Source organism: Propithecus coquereli, unplaced genomic scaffold (assembly GCF_000956105.1).
Source record: "Propithecus coquereli isolate 6110/MARCELLA unplaced genomic scaffold, Pcoq_1.0 Scaffold13, whole genome shotgun sequence".
NCBI classification, from domain to species: domain Eukaryota; kingdom Metazoa; phylum Chordata; class Mammalia; order Primates; family Indriidae; genus Propithecus; species Propithecus coquereli.
In genome coordinates this window covers 7,667,871-7,689,922 of record NW_012137191.1, presented here as the reverse complement: position 1 = coordinate 7,689,922, position 22,052 = coordinate 7,667,871, and the positions used below count along the sequence as shown (strand labels likewise).

Genomic DNA, 22,052 nt, shown 5'->3' with positions numbered 1-22,052 from the left:
ACTTTCAGCCAGAGTGACAGGGACAACTGGACAATCAGTTAAAGTGACAGTGAGTGGACCATCTGGAGTCACAGGTTCAATTGGATTCACAGCTGGAGTGACAGGAACAACAGGGCTTTCAGCTGGAGTGACAGGGATCACTGGACAATCAACGACAGTGGCAGGGACCAGTGCACCGTCTGCTGGAGTGACAGGTTCAAGTGGACCATCAGCTAGAGTGACAGGGACAACTGGACTATCAGGTAGAGTGACAGCAGCAAGTGGACAATCAATTGAAGTTGCAGGTACCAGTGGACCATCTGGTCCTGTTACAGGTTCAAGTGGACCATTTTCTCAAGTGACCGGTTCAAGTGGACCATTAGCTGGAGTGACAGGGACAACTGGACTCTCAGCTGGTGTGACAGGGACAAATGAAACATTTTATGGAGTGACAGGTTCACGGGAAGCATCAGCTTCAGTGACAGGAAAAACAGGGCTTTCAACTGCAGTGACAGGGATCACTGGACAGTCAGTGAAAGTGGCATGGACCACTGGACCATATGCTGGAGTGACAGGTTCAACTGGACCATTATCTGCAGTGACAGGTTCAAGTGATCCTTCAGCTGGAGTAACACGGACAACTGGACTCTCAGCTGCAGTGAGAGGGACAACTGGAACATTTTCTGGAGTGACAGGTTCAACTGGATTCACAGCTGAAATGACAAGAACAACAGGGCTTTCAGCTAGAGTGACAGGCATCACTGGACAATCAGTGAAAGTGGCAGGGACCAATAGACCATCTGCTGGAGTTACACGTTCAACTAGACTCTCAGCTGGAGTGGTAGAGTCTACTGAACAGTCAGTTAAAGAGGCAGGCACTAGTGGACCTTCTGCTGGAGAGACAGGTTCAAATGGATTGACAACTGGAGTGACAGGGACAAGGGGGCTCTCAGCTAGAGTCACAGGGATCACTGCACAATCAGTGAAAGTAGCAGGGACCAGTGGATCATCTGCCCTAGTTACTGATTCCACTGGAATCTCAGCTGCAGTGACAGGTTCAACTGGACCATTTTCTGGAGTCACGGGTTCAAGTAGACCATCAGCTGGATTGACAGGGACAACTGGGCTCTCAGCTGGAGGGACAGGGACAACTGGACTATCACCTGGAGTGATAAGAACAACTGTACTTTCCGCCAGTGTGATAGGGACCAGTGGACCATCTGTAGTGACAAGTTCAACTGGATTGACAGCTGGAGTGACCGGAACAACAGGGCTTTCAGCTGGAGTGACAGGGATCACTGGACAGTCAGTGAAAGTGGCAGGGACCAGTGGACCATCTGCTGGAGTGACAGGTTCAACTGGACCATTATCTGCAGTGACAGGCTCAAGTGGACCATCAGCTAGAGTGACAGGGACAACCCGACTCTCGGCTGGAGAGACAGGGACAACCGGACTATCAGCTGGAGTGACAGGAACAACTGTACTTTCGGCCAGAGGGATAGGGACCACTGGACAATCAGTTAAAGTGACAGGGACCAGTGAACCATCTGGAGTGACCGGTTCAACTGGATTCACAGCTGGAGTGACAGGAACAACAGGGCTTTCAGCCGGAGTGACAGGGATCACTGGACAATCAGCGACAGTGGCAGGGACCAGTGGACCATCTGCGGGAGTTACAGATTCAACTGGACTCTCAGCTGCAGTTATAGGTTCAACTGGACCATTTTCTGGAGTGACCGTTTCAAGTGGACCATCAGCTAGAGTGACAGGGACAACTGGACTATCAGGTGGAGTGACAGGAATAACTGGACTTTCAGCTAGAGTGATAGGCACAACTGGACAATCAGTGAAAGTGGCAGGGACCAGTGGACTATCTGCTGGAGTGACAGGTTCAACTCAGTCATCAGCTGGAGTGACAGGGACAACTGAACTCTCAGCTGGAGTGACAGGAAAAACTGGACAAACAGCTGGAGTGACAGAGATAACTGGACCATCATCTGGAATATCAGGGACTCCTGGACTATCGGCTGGAGTGACAGGGACAACTGTACCATCAGCTGGACCGACAGGTTCAACTGGACTCTCAGGTGAAGTTACAGGTTCAACTGGACTATCAGCTGTAGTGACAGGGACAACCAGACAATCTTTTAAAGGGACAGGGACCAGTGGATCATCCACTGGACTCATAGGTTCAGCTAGACTATCAGCTGGAGTGACAGCAACAATTCGACCATCATCTATAGTGACAAAGATAACCGGGCCATCATCTGGAGGATCAGAGAGAACAAGACCATCTGCTAGAGTGACAGGGACAACTAGACCACCATCTGGGGTGACAGAGATATCTGATCCATCTTCTGGAGGACTGAGGACAACAGTGTCATCTGCTGGAGTGACAAGTTCAATCGGACTCTCAGCTGGAGTGACAGTGACAACTGGACAATCAGTTAACATGACAGGGACTAGTGGACCAGCTTCTGGAGTGACAAGTTCAATTGGACCACCATCTGGTGGTACAGAGATACCTGGTCCATCATCTGGAAAATCAGGAACAACTGGACTATCCACTGGCGTGACAGGTTCAACTGGACTCTCATCTGGAGTGACAGGTTCAACTGGACCATCAGCTGGAGTGACAGGGACAACTGGACCATCCACTAGATTGACAGGGAGTACTGGACCACCATCTGGAGTGACAGAGATATCTGGGCCATCTTCTGGAGAATCAGGGACAACTGTATCATTTGCTGGAGCGACAGGTTCAACTGGACCATCAATTGGAGTAACAGGTTCAACTGATGGTCCATTTGCTGGAGTGACAGGTTCAACTGGACCATCAATTGGAGTAACAGGTTCAACTGGACTATCACCTGGAGGGACAGGCACAACTGGACCATCAGCTGGAGGGACAAGTGCAATGGGACCATCAGCTGGAGTGGCATGGACAGCTGGACTCTCAGCTGGAGTGACAGAGATAACTGTGTCATCTTCTGGAGAATCAGGGACAACTGGACCATCTGCTAGAGTGACAGGTTCAACTGGAATGACAGCTGGAGTGACAGGGACAACGGGGCTCTCAGCTGAAGTGACAGGGATCACTGGACAATCAGTGAAAGTGACAGGGACCAGTGGACCATCTGCTGGAATTACAGGGACAGCTGGACTCTCAGCTGGAGTGACAGAGATAACTACACCATCATCTGGAGAATCAGAGATAACTGGACCATCAACTGGCACAACCACTGTGGCAGGAAGAACTACTGGAGACCCAGGAAGTGAATTTACAGCACATGAAGGCGAGTCTAATTACCTAAAAATAGACCATTTAATGTGGACAATCTAATGTTAGGTCAGACTCCCAGACCTGAATCTGTATAAATTTATCACAATTAAGTATGGTATTAAGAACTCAAATTGATGGATAATGATGGGACCTTTCCAGACATTATTGTTTTAAATGGATTCCTCAGATTTCTTGAGAAGTTTGTTTTCATCAGCTAATACAACCAGAGGGTCAGTGGGGACTACCATAGGTATAGGCAGGGATCACACAGCTGGAGCACCTGGCTCTGGGGCCATTACTGTTGGGAAGCAAGCAGGCAAGGCTCACCTGGGTGCTCTGCTGGTGGCCCATAAGCATTGCTGAGACCCAAATTATGAACATAAGATTAAGTAATTTAACCAAGGACATAAATTCTGGGAGAAATGATCAAGAGAGGATCTAGATTTATTAATGTCTGAATTTGAAATTCACATAAATGGCAGTGAGTTTATTTTTATTAAAATGAACCATGTAAAGATAATAATCAATTAATTCTTTAACCAGACACAACCAAAGAACCATATGGAACCACCATGGGAGCAGGTGCAAGCACAACCAGATTAACCACACCTGGAAAATCAGGCACGTGGGAAGGGGAAGTATTTGGCCCAGATTGTAGCTCACATTAAGGTTTTATCATAAATCTAATAATAGTAATGAGAGTATTATAAGTAAGAAAATCAGAGAATCAGATCCACATCATCTAATTTTTAGGACCTTATATTTTGTTCAGTGTTTTAGGACTAGAATGGAAGAATAGCAAATTGTCTTTACAATGCTAATTCTATCAAGAGATAAATGTGGGACTTGTATACACAAGGAGTGCAATGCGCACCACCCGAAGTATGGACATATTTGAAACACGGACTTTGGTGGGGGGGACCAAGGGCAACATACGTAACCTAAACATCTGTACCCCCATAATATGCTGAAATAAAAGAAAAAAAAAGAGATAAATGTTAAATGAAGAAGTTTAAAACAAGGCAAGAAAAAATATTGAGCACATATTGGGCAGCTAGGCACGGCTCTAAGTTATGTGACATGTAAATAATTTTCATAGCACCCAATGAGATAAGTACTACTTTTGCCCACATTTTCAAATGAGGAAGTCAGAGAGAAGTTTAGTCAGCAGGTGCACGTGAGGACTTAAACCAAGAAGATCTGGACTCAGATCATATTCCTTGCCTACTACAGTATCTTTTCTCTTTTGGCAGTGGTTGGAAACTAGGGCAGCAAGTAAATATATTCCTTGGAAGGGAAATCACAACAAAGCCTCAGATCCGCCAAATTCAACCACTCAAAAAAAATCAGATTAATGTAAAGGCTAACATACCAGAACTATACAGTAGCACACAGTTTGAAATTTTCTATAACAGTAGTGTCCCAATTTTATTAAATTGATTTAAACTTTATCATTTTATTAACTTTTGGTTATTTAATGATTATTATTTGCCATCTGTGTGCCAGGTACTGTGATAGTTGTGTGGGTTGAGAGGTGACAAAGTCTGACAATGTCCCTGCTCTCAGGACACGCTGTCTAGTGGGAGGATTTAGCCAGTCAAAAGAAAAAATACCTCAATGATACAATTCCAATTATGTTAAGTGCTAAGAGTAAGATGAGGGTGTTAGGAAAGTGACATTCCACTTGGTGTCCCAAAGAATGGAGAGGCACTAATCAGAGAGAGAGTAAGGCAGACAGGGAAATGGGAAGAGAGCTCTAAGAAGTGACAGGATCTGGAGAGTTTAAAGTCGAAGGAGGCCAGGCTGCCCAGTGCCCAGGTGGGAGGCTGGAGAGTGGTAGAAAACAAGCCAGAGAAGTAGGAAGGTACCTGATCACCCAGAGCCTTGAAACACAAGTTAAAGATTTTAGATTTGTTCTTAAGAGAGGCTACCAAAAGGTGTGAGACAGAAAAGTGACATGATCCATTTCACATTTTTAAAAGACCAGTAAGACTTCAATGTGAACAAGGATCGTATAAAGTGAGATTGGAGGCAGAGAGATTTGTTAGGAAGCTGTTGCTGAGTCAAGTTAAGAGCAGTGGTTTAGAATAAACTATGGTGGCAGATGGAAAGAAATGAAAAGATTCAAAACACATTTTGGGGGGAACCATGAAGAGGCTTGGTGATAGTTTGGATGAGAATTTGGTAACAGGTCATTTTTGAGCTGACAAGTTCGGTTTTTTGGATGATGGTACTACCACTTATTGAAATAGGGAATATTAAAAGAGCAGCAGTTTGTGGTAGGACATTACAGGTTCAGGCATGAATAAGTTGAATTTGAGATGTTAGGGAGAAGTCCAAATGAAAATAACCCATGATGTTATTAAGATTCTTTTTCATTTTTTTTTAAATTCAGCTGCAACTGGAGTACCTTCTGCAGTTTCCACAGGAGTCAGAGGTGAAAGCACAGCTTTCGCATCAGGTACTGGAACTACAGCAACTGGACTCAAAGCAGTTATGTTGATTAATATCTGAATGTTAATGGTAAAATAAGAACACTGCTCATGACTTTCCGTGTTTTAATTTTAGGTTCCAAGGGAACCATTCCTGGCTCAATAATTGCACCAGGAAGTACCACTACAGGTAAGTAAGCAGGGGGATGCCAGATGTATTTTTGACTTGTTCTGATGCTCACTGGCTAATTAAAAATTGGAAAATAATAATAATGCCAGTTAAATAATTATAATATCCTTATATACATTATCTCAATTATTTAAATAAGTATTGTTATCTCATTTTGCTCATGAGGAACTTAGGCAAAGACATTACCTAACTGGTCTAGGTTCTACAGCAAGTCAAATAGTGGAAACATACAGATTAATTCTTGACATTAGAAAGCTCCAAGAGGGAGCTTCTTAATGTATTTAAGAAATACAAAATTTTTTAATAGGCAAGTCCCAAGTCATGACACGTTGACCACCATTTCTTTCTTATTTCAGGAACTTCTGGTGCTGTCTCGGGCAAAACCCTCCAACCCGGAAGTTATACCACAGGTAAGTTGCCACACACTAGGAAATCCTAAAGGGGGCCACTGAGGTAATCCGTAGCTCCAGCATGTTCTTACTTCACTGCTTTCATTCTTTCCCCTCTCAGAGGCCACAACTGCTATAGGGATCACCGGAGCAGGATTGTCAGGAGGTGAGTGTTGTTCATCCCGAGACTTTGGGTTCCCTTGGTTCATTATTTGGGATTGCAGCAAAGAACAGAAGAATATGAAGGGTGAGGACACATTTCCTCTGGGGACACAACACATAAGGCCAAGCCAAATCATTAATTCCCCTGGAATTATCTGTATTAGGCCCCTCAGCCAAATGTTCCTGAGTCCTGGCTCCCAGAGATAGTTCTCTGAAGACAGGGATGAGAGTGTCACTGCTTTGAAGTTCACAAAATTTCTTTTCACAGGCACCACCATTACCTCTCCTGAAGTCAGTAGCAGTTCAGGAGTGTCCAACACAGGTAACGTGACATAAATAAAATGTAAGCTGGCTCTTACTTCCATGTGAGTGTTCTGTGCATGTTGTATGTATGTGAATGTGTACGCTTTAAGGATTTCATAAAAAGACAACCACAAAAATATCCCAGGGATATTTAGAAAGAACCTTATCTTCCATTTTCCTCCCTCTGTAGTCATTCCTGGCACACCAGGGAGACATATAGCAAGAAGTGAAACAGGCATGAAATGAGCCCCCAGCCCTCTGCAATGTTGGGTGTTCATTTGCAAGGCAACCATGAATAAATGGGCCAAGGAGATGATGTGAGAGGACACTCATGATTTATCATTTGGAACAGTAAGTCCTCAGGAAAGGTTGTACATTGGTGTAGGGCCATTCACTACTGGCTTCCGGGAAGAATTGAGACATTACCAAGTTTACTTCTTCTTGCGTTAGGTATGACTGGAGTAGGCTCTGGAACAGCCATTCAAACAGAAATTTCCTACAGAGGTAGAGTTGAAAGAAAACCATCTCTAACAGGAAATGGTAATTTTTTTGCAGGGGTGTTCCGATAAAATAACACAAAATACCCCTTCCCAGTATCCCAACACTCCAGAACTTAAGGTTAATTATCTCTTCCCTCAGAGGCCACAACTCCCACAGAAGGTGTTGGCACCACTGGAGTTGGATTTAGAATAGGTGAGAATGAGCAACTCACATCTTTGTTGTTATCACTAATTATGGTTCTCATAGAAGAGGCTATAGAGAGGAAGTTTCTGGAGAGTAGTTTGTATTTATTAATAATGCATTTTTGGTCAACTAATTCTTTTTCCGTTTAGAAATTTTTCCTGAAAAGCTGCCAATTACTGAGTGCAGAATCATACCTATAACCTCTGAAGATAGAAAACTGACAGTAATTGTTTCAAGTAATTTCTGCTGTGAAATTACAAACATCACAAGCTTTTAAAGGAGAGGGGCGATAAAATTTCCTGAGAAATAGAGAGAAGCTGTGAGAACCCAGGAAACATACCTGCCCTGCATAAATGTTTTCTTATTGCAAATGAAGAGCTAAATATTTTCACACTGTCTAGAATTCTCAGCACATTCATATGTTTCTCTGCGACCACTCCACAGCAGGTACCACTCTGGCATCAGGGAACCAAGTCACAGGGACGAAAACAGGTGAGCATGGGAGAAACCCACCCCATCTCTGTGGCAGAGATAGCCAGGAAGATTATCTCAGGTTGAGAACATTGTTACTCTAATTGCCTTGGCAATAAAATGGTTAATGAGAAACTATGGAGGGCTTGTTTTCAGGGAGGAGCCAGGGAAGAGCCAGTGAGATATAAGATGGGCCTAGAGTCTATCTAGAGACAGGTCTTTGGGAAAGAAAGATTGAACACCACCGTGATCCCCGTCCTATTTGTGTTTCAGCCACCCCGGGGGCAGATCCTGGCACAACTGTTGCCACCGGCAGGTCCAGTACAGGTGAGTTCTCAGGTTGGCTGGGAAGACTTCAGGGGTCCTCCCACAATTCGATGTCTCCTCTGGTGTTATTTTTTACAAGAATAATATCCCTTTTTTTTCATAGCTTTTAAATATTTTCCAAATATCTCTTTCCCCATTTTCTCTCTCTCAGAGGCTACAACTTCCCTTGTAGAAAGTGAAACAACAAGAAATGGAATAGCCACAGGTGATCATTGCTGGATTAGTGCATTTACCTGCTGGTAATACCCAATAAAGATTGTGCCTTGAAATGTATCCGTGACACTCTTGTCTCCCATATTAGAGAAAATTTTACCATTGTTCATTGACTGAAGTTCAGAAACTCAAATTTCATTCTTATTTCCTGTGCTTTGAACAGACTGTCCTCCCACCCTGCAAGGCAATCTTGCAGCCATTAGACTGACAGTTATATAGACATCTAGAGAGAGAGCTCCTGTCTCTCTGTTCCTGAACTCTAGAGAAAAGAAGGCCCAATAAGTAAAAATACCTTTGGTAAATGTACTGTTGGAAGGATATTACAGCAGGAGTATACAGATTACAGTTTGGGATTAAAAGCCCAGTTTACTAAAAAATGGTAGATAGATTTTGTCTATTTATTTGCTTGTTATCCTCTGCCCACTTCATGGCGATGAGGTACTGACCCATGGCTACCCATCCCTTTTTTCAGACACCACTGGGGCACTTTCTGGAAAGACTCTGGGACTTGGGAATGACAAGACAGGTTAAGTCCAAAAGCACACAGGGAATGCTGCACAATGGCTGCATAGGAGATAAGTCCCTAAGCTAACATAACCCTGTACTTCCCCACGTTCCAGACTCGTCCTTGCTTTCTTTTTTCTCAGAAGCCACCAGTTCCACAAGAATAGGTGGGACCACCCCATCAGAAGCACCAGGAGCTGAACTTTGTCAGCTTGAGGCTTTGGGATTCTAATCCTTTCCCTGTTTTTTTCTTTTTGTTTGTTTGTCTTGTGCTATAGTGAACAAATAAATGAGAATGAGGGTCAAGGAAAGAGGGTTACTTCCAGTCTGGAAGGACAACATGAGTGTCTGCCCAACCTGGGTAGTTCTGCCTAAAAATTTCAGACACTGATTATCTATGTGAGGCTTTCCTCCACATCCTGTGTGACAGTGTCAGCTCTCTTTAGAACTGAGGACCACAGCCCTGAAGTGTCCTTCCAGGACCCCCAATTCACTCAGCTCTGCTCATCACGATTCTCCAAAGTACTATCCCCTCCTAACAACCACCTAATGTGTTTAGAAATTGACTGAGAAGACACAATGAGTGTCTTCTCACTGACAGAAGACTGTCAGGCACAGAGGAAATGCTTACAAAATACAAAACGAGTGACAGCAGTATTCTTATGTAGACTTGCACTCTGTTTACTTCAACAGCGACCACCACGGTTTCACCTGGACTCAGCAGAAGTTTACAGGGTCCCAAGACAGGTAGGATGGGCAACTTAAAGTCACCAGGGGGAGCAATAAGTATCCAACATGTATGTATCATAAATAATTATGACACTGTCATCAGTTACAAAGTGAGAACATTTAAAAAGATCAAGACAGTTTTTATTGTCCTGGGACATCAGGGAGCCAAGTCACTAGACATGAAATAGGTAAAGTGAAATTAAACTTCTTTCCCTTTTTAAAAAGACTACAGTGGAAGGAGTATAAAACAGCAAAACCTTAGTCAGTAAGTTGGCAAAAAAAAAAAAAAAAATCATGGTTCATTTTCTTCTGAAACCTAAGTTCTCAGCAAGGTCTAAGGTCTCCAGCGGTTCAGGACCACATTGCTGCTTTCAGTATTGTTTGCTCTATTAGCTCCTTTACTTTTCTCATTTAGGTACCTCCAGTACATTCTCTGGGACAACCACTATATCTGGAGTTTCAAAAGCAGGTATTTGAATAAGAGGGACCTCCTTATCTTGAATGTATGATAATTTTATGGAGCGTCAGTGATAAAATAGCGCCTCAATATTTATTACTAGCATCTTGGCATCCCCAGATCTCATGATTCCTCTCTTCCCTAAGAGGCCACAGGTTCCACAGAAGGCAGGAGCAGTACCAGAAGTGAATCCAGAACAGGTTAGGATGAGCAGCCATGATTTGGTTGTTGCTATAAACAATGATTCTCCTTACAAGGCCTTGTTTGTAAGTGTGTTGTCCTCAAGAATAATGTGCATTTATTTAGGGACAGTGCATCTAAGGCATATATATTTTCCTTTATTCCTAAAATCTTACCAATAGCCTCTTGAGAAATGGGATGTCTTTTGTATTTCTCTGAGAAATTTCTCCTGAAAGGTTACATACAAACATATTCAGGGTACTATTAGGAGCTAAAAGCAGTTTTAATCCAGGGAAGTACAGACAATCTACATGATCTTGAAAACATGTCTTCATAAAGGTTTCATGTCTCCAAATCAATACAAATGTTTAGTATTTTCTCGATGTCTAAAAATGCCATCAAACTTATTTTTTTGTCTTGTGTCTCTGGCAGGAAAAACAGACCTTGTCTCCCTCTGAGGGAATACCATGAATATTGCCTAGATGGACTAATGCTTCTCTATTTGCTTTGAAAACAAAATGGTTAATAAGAATACACACAGGTCCCATCATTAGGAAATAGCCAGGGAAAGCTATTTAGATATAGGGAGAATAGGCTCTGATTTGTTCTAGAGGCAGGTCCTTAGGAAAGGGGAAAAATGGAACACCGTGGTGGTCTCTGTCCTCTTTGTGTTTCAGCCACTGCTGGGGAGGCTCTTGGCACAAGTATTGCTCCTGGCAGTTCCAAAACAGGTGAGTCCAGAGGTGGTCTGGGAAGACTTTAGGGGTCCTGTGATAATTAGATGTCTCCTGTGGTCTTATTCTATAAATGAGTAATATCACATTTTCTTCATAGCCCTTGAATATCTTCCAAACATGTCTTTCCTAATTTTCTCTCTCAGAGGCCACAACTTCCCTAGGAGGAAGGGGAACAACAAGAGGTGGAATAGCTTCAGGTGAGTGTTGCTGGGTCATCAAATTCACTTTCTAATAACACTCAGTAAAAGTGGTGTCTTGAACTATATGCACACCGCTGTTTTCTCCCATATTAGAGGAAAATTTTACTATTGTTCAGTGACGAATGTTCAGAAACTCAAATTTCATTTTTATCCCCCTGTACTTTGAGCAGACAACCCTCCCACCCTGCAAAACAATCATGCGGCTGTTTAGCAGTTTTATAGATGGTTGAGACAGGTAGCTCCTGTCTCCCTTTTCTTGAACTCCAGAAAAACAGAGGCCTAAGAAGTAAAACTACACCTCTGGCATTTTTACTGTTGAAGGGATATTATGAGAGGGGTATACAGATTACCTTTTGGGAATAAAAGCCCAATTTACTGAAATAACAATGAACATACATTTTTTTCCGTTTATTGTCTTATTACCCTTTTCCCACTTCATGATGACCATGTGTTGACCATGACTACCCCTCCCTTTCTTAATAGCTACCTCTGGGCCAGTCTCCAGAAAGACTCTGGAGCCTGGGAATGACAACACAGGTGAGTTAGAAGCACACAGGGATTGCCACACAAGCCTCCTCAGGTGACAGATCCCTAAGATAACATAACCCTGTTCTTCCCCACATTCCAGACTAATCCTGGCTTTCTTTTCTCTCAGAGGCCACAAGTTCCACAGAAGGCAACAGGATCACTGGATCAAGAGTGCCAGGAGGTGAGCTTTGTCAACTTGAGGTTTGGGATTCTCTTCTTTTCCAGTTTTTTTTTTTTTTAATACTGTAATAAACAAATAAATGAGAATTAGGGCCAAGGAAAGAGAGTTAGTTCCAATCTGGAAGGACATGTGTGCCTGCCCAACCCGTATGGTTCTAAAGAATTTCAGAAATGGTTGTCGACATCACACATTTCTTCGTGTCCTGTGTGACAGTGTCCGTTCTCTGGACACCTCTTTGAGGCCCACAAGCCTGCAGCAGCTTCCCCAGGACTGCCTATTCTCTCAGCTCTCCTCATCATGATTCTCCAAAGTTCTATCAGCTCTTAACAACTATCTAACATATTTATACTACTTCTTGTTTATTTTGTGTTCCCTCTCCCACAAATGCAAATTTTACCAGGCAGAAAACTTTGTTCTTCTCACTGACAGAAGAATGTCAGGCACAGAGGAAATGCTTCAAAGTCTAAGATGAGTGACAGCGATGTTCTTATGTAGCGTGTCACTGTATTTACTTCAGTAACTACCACCATGGTTTCACTTGGTGTCAGCATCTATTTCTGAGGTCCCAAGCCAGTTAGGATAGGATACCTAAAATCACCAGTGGAAACTATAGCTACCTGAAGTGTGTATTGTGAACACTTGATTATGACACTATGACCAGTTACACAAATGAGAACAGATAAAAAGATCTAGACATTTTCTTCTTTCCTGGAACACCAGGGAACCAACTCATTGGGCGTGAAATAGGTTAAAGTGAAATTAAGCTTTCTTCTCTTTTCTAATAGGCTACAGTTGAAGGAATAGACAGTAGCAAAATCTTAGCAAGTTGACCAAAAAAAAAAAAAAAATTCATGGTTCATTTTATCTGGAAACAGAAGTTCTCAGGAAAGGTGTTTTCATGGTTCAGGATGATATCACTGTTTCCAGTATTGCTTATCCTAGTAACTCCTTTGCTTTTCTCATTTTGGGTACTCGTATTGAATTCTCCAGAACGACCATTATATCTGGAGTTTCCAACACAGGTAGTTTAACAAGACAGAGCTCCTCATCCTGAGTGCACAATAACTTTGTAGAGCTTCAATGATGAAAAAGCACCTGACTACTTTTTACCAGTATCTCAGATTCCCCAGACATCGTGATTCTTCTCTTCCCTCAGAGGCCACAGGTACCACAGAAGGCAGGGGCAGTACTGGAAGTGAATCCACAACAGGTGAGGATGAGCAGCCTATGATTTGGCTGTTGCCATGATGTTACCATGAAAGCAACTCGCATTACATGGCCTTCTTTCAAAGTGGGGTTTCAGACAGAATTATGTACTTTTATAAGCGACAGTGCATCTAACACCAAATATATTTTCCTTTAGACCTAATATTTTGATCAATATCCTCTTGTGAAATGGGATGTCTCTTGTATATGTTCTGAGAAATTTCCCCTAAAAGTTTACAGAGGAACATATCCAGGATAATAGTAGGAGCTAAAAACAATTTTGAACCTGGGAAGTATAGGTGATCTATGTGACCTTGGAAACATGCCTCCATAGAAGTTTTCGTGTCCCCAAAGCAAGACTAATATTCGGTATTTTCTTTGTGACTATATAGCTCAGTAAACTTAATTTTTTGTCTTCCTCTCCCTGGCAGTACAACAGGTAAGTATGGGAGAAAACCACCTATGTCCCCCTCATGGAATGCCAGGAATATTGCACCAAATTAAAGATTGGGCCCTCTGATTGCTTTTGTAATCAACATGTAATGAAAGAGTACATGGAGCACATCATCTTGGAAGAGCCAGGGAAAGAGCTATTTAGATAGAACGAAGATAGGCTTAGGTTTTTTTCTAGAAGCAGGTCTTCAGGAAAGAAACGTGAGCTTCGTAGTAACCACTGTTCTCTTTGTGTTTCAGCCACCGGTGGGGCAGCTCCTGGCACAACTGTTGCCCCTGGCAGTTCCTATACAGGTGAGTCTCCAGGTTGGCAGGAATCTTTTATGAGTACTTGAATATCAGATGTCTTCTCTGTGCTGTTCTTTCCAGGAGTAGTGTCATGTTCTTTTCATGGCCTTTGAATATTTTCCAAATATGACTTGGCCGTTTTTTCTCTTTCTCAGGGGCCACAACTTCCCTCAGAGGCAATGGAATAGTCACAGGTGAGCACTGCTGGGTCATTGCATTCCCTTGATAATAACACCCAATAAAGTTACTGGGTTGAAATGTAATCCATGCCAGTCTTGTCTCACGTATTATACATTGTTATTTAAATTATTATAATCCTTTGTTGACTATTGTTCAGAAACTCAAAATTTCATTGTTATTTTCTACACTTCGACCTGACTCTCCTCCCACCCCACAAGGCAATCATACACCATTTGACTGACACTTATATAGATGATCTATAGAGAGAGCTCCTCTCTCCCTGTTCTTGAACTCTAGAGAAAAGAAGGCCCAATAAATAGAAAAACTTTTGGTAAATTTACTGTTGGTAGAATATTATAGGAGGAGTATACAAATTACCTTTTGGGATTAACAGCTCAGTTTACTGAAATAGCAAATAAATATACGTTTTTTTTTTCCATTTATTTTCTTGTTACCCTTTTCCCACTTTATGATGATGAGGTATTGATTTATGACTACCCATGCTTTCTTAATAGCTGCCTCTGGGCTAGTCTCTGGAAAGATTCTGGAACCTGGGAATGACAACACAGGTATGTTGAAAGCACACAGGGAATGCCACACAAAGCTCCTCAGGTGACAGATCCCTAAGGTAACATGACCCTGTACTTCCCCATGTTCCAGATTCATCCTTGCTTTCTTTTCTCTCAGAGGCCACAAATTCCTCAGGATTGGGCAGGACCACCCCGTCAGTAGTTCCAGGAGGTGAGTTTTGTCAGCTTGAGGCTTCAGAGTTCTCATCCTCCACCCCCACCTTTTTTTTTCCCCCGCTGACGTGAACAAATAAATGAGAATAAGTGCCAAGGAAATGGGGTTACTTTTCGTCTGGACGGACATGTGTGCCTGCCAACCTAGATAGTTCTGCCTAAGAATTTCAGACACTGATTATCTATGTGAGGCTTCTCTGCACATCCTGTGTGACAGTGTTGGTTCGCTGGACACCTGTCTGAGGATCACAGCCCTGCAGCAGCCTCCCCAGGACTCCCCAGTTCTCTCCACTCTGTTCTCATAATTCTCCAAAGTCTTATCCCTTGTTATCATCTGGCTAATGTATTTATCACACTTCTTGTTTATTTTCTGTGTTCCCTCTCCCACAAATGTAAATCACGTGAGGCAGAGAAGTTTGTTCTTCTCTGTGAAAGAAGAATATCAGATAGAGAAAATGCTTACAAATATGAGTGATAGTGATATTCTCATTTTGAATGTCACTTTGTCTAATTCAACGGCTACCACCACAATTTCACTTAGTGTCAGTAGCAGTTCTCAGGGTCCCAAGAAAGGTAGGATGAGCTACTTAAAATTACCAGGGAACATGTATCTCATATAATGCTATTCTTAAATACCTGATTATTACAATAATGAGAATATTGGAATATATCAAGACTTTTTCTCCTCTGTATGTGACAGGGAGCCACATCACTGGATGTGAGATTAGTAAAGTGAAATTAAGCCTCCTTTTTTTTTAATAGGCTATAGTGGAAGAAATGGTCACTATCAATAAATTGGCAAAAGAATCATTCATAGTTCATTGTTTTCTGAAACGGAGGTTCTCAAGAATGATGATACAGTGATTCAGGACCACATTGTGGATTTCAGTTCCTGTTAACCCTCTTAGCTCCTTCACTTTCTCATTCTAGGTACTTCTGGTGAATTCTCTGGGACAATCACGGCACTTGGAGTTTCCAACACAGGTAGTTGAATGAGAAGGGAATCTTCATTTTGAATGCCTGATAAGTCTGTAGACCTGAAATGAGAAAATAGCACCTTTATATTTTTTAGCAGTATATCAAAAACCCTGGAGCTCTTTTTTCCCCTCTTTTTTTCAGGGGCCACAACTCTCACAGAAGGCAGAGGCAGTACTGGAAGTGAATCCGGAACAGGTGAGGAGGAGCAGCCCATGACTTGGGTGTCACCATGAATAATGACTCTTAAGATGACTTGTTTAGAATTAGGCTTTCCTGCAGAACATTAAGCATTAATGTAAGAACAGTCTATCTAAAACCAAGAGATTTTCTTTAGATTTAATATTTTTCTATAAATCTACTAACATGCTCTTGTCAAATGTGATGGCTATTGTGAGATGGGTATAAATGTGATATACTTGTTCTGAGAAATTTCCCCGTAACATTACATACAAACTTTCATGATGACAGTAGGAGCTAAAAACAGTTCTGATCCTGGGAAGTAGAGATAAAGGAACCTTAGAAACATGTCTACTTAGAAGTTTTCTTGCCCAAAGGCATTAGAAATGATTCGCATCAGATAAATGAGTACAAAATTATAATTAGATAGGAAGAATTAGTTCTGGTGGTCTATGGCAGAGTAGGGTGCCCAGAGTAACCAATATTTTAGTGTATATTTAAACCTTGAAGAGAGGATTCTGAAGGTTCTCGTCACAAAGCAATGATAAATGGGGTGATGAATATGCTAATTATACAACATATACATATATCCAAACCTCACACTGTATCCCACAAATATGTAAAATTATTATGTGTAAATTAAAAACAAAAAATTATCAGGAAACAATTCTTTTTCTTCCCCCTAGACAGTGAAAGAGGCAAGTATGGGAGAATATCACCAATCTCCCTGTTATGGAGTGCCAGGAATAACACTCTAAGTTTGGCCCCTTGGTTCCTCTGCTTATTCATTAAATTAATGGGAAAACACATCGTCAGAGTGGGAGCTAGAGAAAGGGTGTTTGATATAGTAACAGCAGATAGATTTCTTTGGAAGTAGGCCTTCAGGAGACAAACAGGGGTCACTATGATGATTCCAGTCCCTTTTGTGTTTCAGCCACCACTGGGGTAGCCCCTGGCACAACTGTTATTCCTGGCAGTTCTAACACAGGTGAGTCAATAGGCTACTGTGGAATCTTCCACATGTCCTCCCACAATTATATATCTGCTCTGGTAGTATCCTTTGCGGGAGTGCCACTATATCTTTTCCATGACCCCTAAATATTCCCCAATGAACTCTTTCTTCTTTTCTCTCCTTCAGGGGCCACAACTTTCCTAGGAGTAAGTAGAACAACAAGAGTTGGAATAGCTACAGGTAAGTGCTGCAAGGCTGTAATCCCTAATAATTCCTTCAAACAGTTTCCTGAAAATGTCTATAGTACTAATATACAGTATATTGAGAAAATTCATAAATTCATTGTATTGCCTCCTTATTTCCTGAGCTTATGAGGGCCTTTGCTATACCATCATGAAGTCAAACTATTGACAGATAAATTGGTGATATGGAGACAAATTTCCTGTCTCCCCTCCAATGAAAAGGACATGACAGTTGAGAACTGCTTCAGTAAAACTGCTGTGGAAAGAAATGTTGCATGGGACAAATAGAGATTAATTACAGCACTTCAAGTCTCAGAGCAATAGTTTGCTGCTACATAGAGACTTGAGATTCCTATTTAAATAAAGTGGAGGAGAATAAGCCAAGATGGTGAACTAGAGTCAGCCCACATACTGCCATTACACCTAAACCTGGATGGAGCAAATGCCGGCAGCCACCACCTAGATAGCCTCACCAAACAATCATTCCAACCACTGTGGGGAGACCTGGGCAGAGCAGTCTCCTGCAATGCCTGCCTCTATGGAGAGGGTCTCACCCAGTTCCCTACCCAAGCATCCAGAAGTCACCTAGGGACCAACCTACCACTCCACGTGAAGATCCTCCAGTACTGGCCCAGATCCCATGACCTACCCAGGCACTGGAAAGGTTGTTTCATCCACCTCTGTGGAGAGGGACTTGCACAGCCCCCAAGCTTCCAACAGTGGCCTGGGGACCAATACACCAATCCAAACGAATATCCTCCAGTACTGGCTTGGACTGTGACAACCACAGGGGATCAAGATGACATAGAAGAACAGCTGTGCTACAGGCTCTCATTGTAGCCACCCCTCTCCCACTGTGTCAATCCTCCAGAGTAGGACACAAAAGCATTATCTAGGAACCTCTCCTCCTTCTCATAAGGTAGGAGAGTTCCCAGCAAAGGAGAACAGGTACACTGCAAACCTGTCTGTCCTGAACTGAGAGAAGAGATTTCAGATGAGAAGAAACCAGCAAAAGAACTCTGGCAACATAAAAAAAACAAGTTAATTCGACACCCTAAGAGGATCACAATAGATCTATGCAGTGGACCCCAACCAAAGGAAACTGTCAACATATCAGAAGTGGAATTAAGAATATGGATGGAAAACATGAATGGAATTGAAGAAATAGTTGAAAACCAATGCAAGCCCCCCAAAAATGTTTCAGGACATGATTGAAGAAAATGAAAAACTCGCAGAAGATATAGACAGCATATGGCCAGGCACAATGGCTCATACCTATAACCCTAGCACTTTGGGAGACTGAGGTGTGAGGATTGTTTGAGCTCAGGAGCTCGAGACCAGCCTGAGCAAGAGTGAGACCCACCTCTATAAAAATATAAAAATTATCTAGGTGTCATGGTGTGCACCTGTAGTCCCAGCTACTCAGAAGGCTGAAGGAAGAGGATCACTTGAGCCCAGGAGTTTGAGGTTGCAGTGAACTATGATGACACCACTGTACTGTACAACAAAAATAAATAAATAGGACTTTATTAAATTAAAAGGCTTCTGCATAGCAAATAAAATAATCAACAGAGTGAATAAACACCCTATAGAAGAGGAGAAAATATTCACAAACTATACATCTGACAAAGCTCTAATATCCATAATCTACAAAGGATTCAAACAACTCAGCAAGAAAAAACAAGCAAACACCATCAAAAAGTGGGCAATATACATGAACACAATTTTTTCAAAAGTAGACAAATGGCCAACATATGAAAAAATTCTCAATATCACTAATCATCAGGAAAATGCAAATTAAAACTTCAATAAGATACCACCTTACTCCTATCAGAATAGAGTATTAAAAAGTCAAAAACCAATAGATGCTGGTGTGGATGCAGAGAGAAAGGAATGCTTATACACTGTTGGTAGGACTGCAAATTAGTACAATCTCTATGGAAAGCAGTATGGATATTCCTTAAAGAAATAAATGTAGACCTACCATTCAATCCAGTAATCTCACTGCTGGGTATTTACCCAAAGAAAAATAAGTCCTTTTATCAAAAAGATACCTGTACTTGAACGTTTATCACAGCACAATTTACAATTGCAACAATATGGAATCAAGGTAAGTGCCCATCAATTCTTTAGTGGATAAAGAAAATGTGGTATATATATACCATGGAATACTACTCAGCCATAAAAAGGAATGAAATAATGTCATTTGCAGCAACTTGGATGGAACTGGAGAACATTGTCCTAAGTGAAGTATCTCAGGACTGGAAAACCAAACACCATATATTCTTACTAATAAGTAGGAGCGAAACAATGGGTACACATGAGCATAAAGCGATATAAAGGACTTGAGAAACCAAGAAAGGGGGGAGTGGGATAAAAACTAACCGTTGGGTACAGTGAACACCATTCTGGTGATGGGCACACCACAAGCCCTGACTTAAGCATTACACGGGTATCTATGTAACAAAAAGAGTTGTACCCCCTTCATTAATATTTTGAAATTAATAAAATAAGACAAGTATACAAGAAGTTCAACTGGTGACCATCCTCCCTTTTTTGTTGTTGTTAGGTACTGCTGGTGTAGTCTCTGGAAAAACTCTGGAGCCTAGCAATTACAACACAGGTAAGTCTGGAAATACATGCTAGATCTGGACATTGGCATCATGCTTGATACACCCTGAAACAGCATGGTATGTACTTTCCCACACCCTAGTCTTTACTCCTTCCTTTTTTTCTCTCTCTCAGAGGCCACAACTTCCACGGGAGGAAACAGGATCACTCAAGCAGAATTTCCAGGAAGTGAGCCTTTCTACCTGGGGTTTTGGGCTTTTATCAAATCCCTGTGTGGGCAGCTGCAGTGAACACAAGTGTGAAGATGGGCCAAGGAAAGGGGCCTGCGTTTTTCTGGGAACCCAGCAGGCCAGAGCCACAGCCTGGGTGTGCGGAGGAATTCCATGGCCTCACGTGTCTCATCCGTCTGGATTTCCAGGGGCCCAGGCTTGCAGAGCTGGCTGTTGTAGAGCAGGGATGAGAGGAATCCGCTGGCCAGGCCCTGTCTATCAGAGCCCTGATCCTTTTACACGATTTGCCTTTTTCCCACAGCACTTACTAACATCTATCACGCTGACTTATTTATTAAGTTTACTGTTCACTGCTGGCCTCCAGCTGCTAGAACTGGAGAAGCAGCATTAGGGGGGAGATCTTTGAACATTGTGCCCACTGATATATCCCAAGGGCCTAAAACAATAGTACACAGAATAGATGCTTAATAGATATTAGTAGAATGGTGAAATGTATTAAATTAAAGCTTTCACCTTATTTACTTTAATAGGTACAACCACAGTTTCACCTAGAATCAACAGCCGTTCACCAAGTTCCAAGACAGGTAGGGTGGACTAAATGTGTGAAAGTACTGGAGTTAAGGAGTTCTGTTTTAAACATATGAATATCAAAATACCTCAAGTAAATTAGGAAAATTTAGAAAGATGAATCTGTTGTGTGCTTTTTTTCCTTCATAAGGTCCCTCCGTCATACCCGGGAGTCCAACATCTGGAAGTGAAACAGGTGAGGGGGAGATAAGATCCTCGCCCACATGAAGAAGGGTCTATGGAACAGGCACTCCAGTAGCAACAATAATGGATAGGTGGGTCAGGAAATGAAATGGTGGTCACTCATGATTCATTTCCTTCAGAAACAGGTTTTCATGAAAGGTCTTCCAGTGGTTCAAGGCCTCACTCCTACTTCCAGTACTGATTGAGGAGTTAATGTTATGTTGATCTCTTTCTTTTTCTTTTTTTAGGTACTACAGGAGAATTCTCTAGGACAGCCATTATATCTGGAAGTTCCCACACAGGTAGGTTAATAAGCAGGAAATCTCCATGTTTAACCTCATAATATAGTTTGTAGACCTGCTCTGATGAGATATCAACATAATTTTTTTCCCAATATCCCAAATTCTGAGACTTCATCATTTATAATTTTCCTGCCTCAGAGGCCACAATGTTAACAGAAGGCAGCAACACTCCTGGAGCTTGGTCCAGCTCAGGTGAGAATGAACATCTCACATTTGGGGGTTGAACATGAATTATGGCTCTCCATAGGATTGGCTGCTGGGAGGTGTTTTCCTACAGAGTTGTTTGCATTTATTTTCAATATTTTCTTACACTGAACAAACTCTGGGAAAGTTCTCAATACCAGCATCTAGCCTCATAGTTGTAACTTTCTAAAGATGGGCAGTTGTACAGTCAGTATGAGAGATTTCTCTTGAGATGCCATGCACATCACTAAGGTGTTGGGGGAGCCAAGGTATATTATATTTCTGGAAAGAAGAGAAAACTGTGTGAATCCTGGAAGCAGGCCTGTTCCACATAAGGGTTTTCTTACTTAAAAAAGCAATAATGATATTAAATATATTCCCATGTTCTTGGCACATCAATTATTTTTCTGATTTTTATCCCACAGTAGGGAGCACTGCAGCACCAGGAGGCCAAGCAACTGGGAATGTGACAGGTAAACCTGGGAGAAAGCCTCTCTGCTTCCCTGTCTTGGAGTTGGTGGAATTTCAGGGGAAATTAGGAAATGTTCGACTTGGAAACATTACTATTTTAATTGCTTTGTTAATGACGTGAGTTACAGGAAAGGAATATGATTCTCACCTCACCAGGAAGCAGTGAAAGGGCCCTTTGATATAACAAAGATACTCCCAGATTCCTTCTAGAGGCAGATCTTCAGGAGACAAACATGAGTCACTGCGATGACTTCAGACCCTTTGTGTTTCAGCCACCACTGGAATAGCGCCTGGCACAACTATTGGCCCTGGCAGTTCCAACACAGGGGAGTCAATAGGGTGGCAGAGAATCTTCCAGGAGTCCATCTGTGATGAGA

General features: G+C 42.2%; 1 protein-coding gene across 1 annotated transcript in view; it reads left to right on the top strand.

The window, feature by feature from the left end:
- The window catches only part of MUC19 (mucin 19, oligomeric), a 151,205-nt gene that overhangs the window by 105,129 nt on the left and 24,024 nt on the right, over positions 1 to 22,052 (top strand). The window contains 24 exon segments of the mRNA XM_012638394.1: positions 5 to 3,275; positions 5,658 to 5,723; positions 5,831 to 5,884; positions 6,241 to 6,294; positions 6,395 to 6,439; positions 6,704 to 6,757; positions 7,189 to 7,278; positions 8,167 to 8,220; positions 9,631 to 9,684; positions 10,082 to 10,135; positions 10,981 to 11,034; positions 11,724 to 11,777; positions 13,849 to 13,902; positions 14,592 to 14,645; positions 14,764 to 14,817; positions 15,750 to 15,803; positions 15,939 to 15,992; positions 16,909 to 16,962; positions 17,113 to 17,166; positions 19,738 to 19,791; positions 20,500 to 20,553; positions 20,688 to 20,732; positions 20,968 to 21,021; positions 21,948 to 21,996. Coding sequence (XP_012493848.1) covers positions 5 to 3,275; positions 5,658 to 5,723; positions 5,831 to 5,884; positions 6,241 to 6,294; positions 6,395 to 6,439; positions 6,704 to 6,757; positions 7,189 to 7,278; positions 8,167 to 8,220; positions 9,631 to 9,684; positions 10,082 to 10,135; positions 10,981 to 11,034; positions 11,724 to 11,777; positions 13,849 to 13,902; positions 14,592 to 14,645; positions 14,764 to 14,817; positions 15,750 to 15,803; positions 15,939 to 15,992; positions 16,909 to 16,962; positions 17,113 to 17,166; positions 19,738 to 19,791; positions 20,500 to 20,553; positions 20,688 to 20,732; positions 20,968 to 21,021; positions 21,948 to 21,996 — 4,538 coding nt within the window.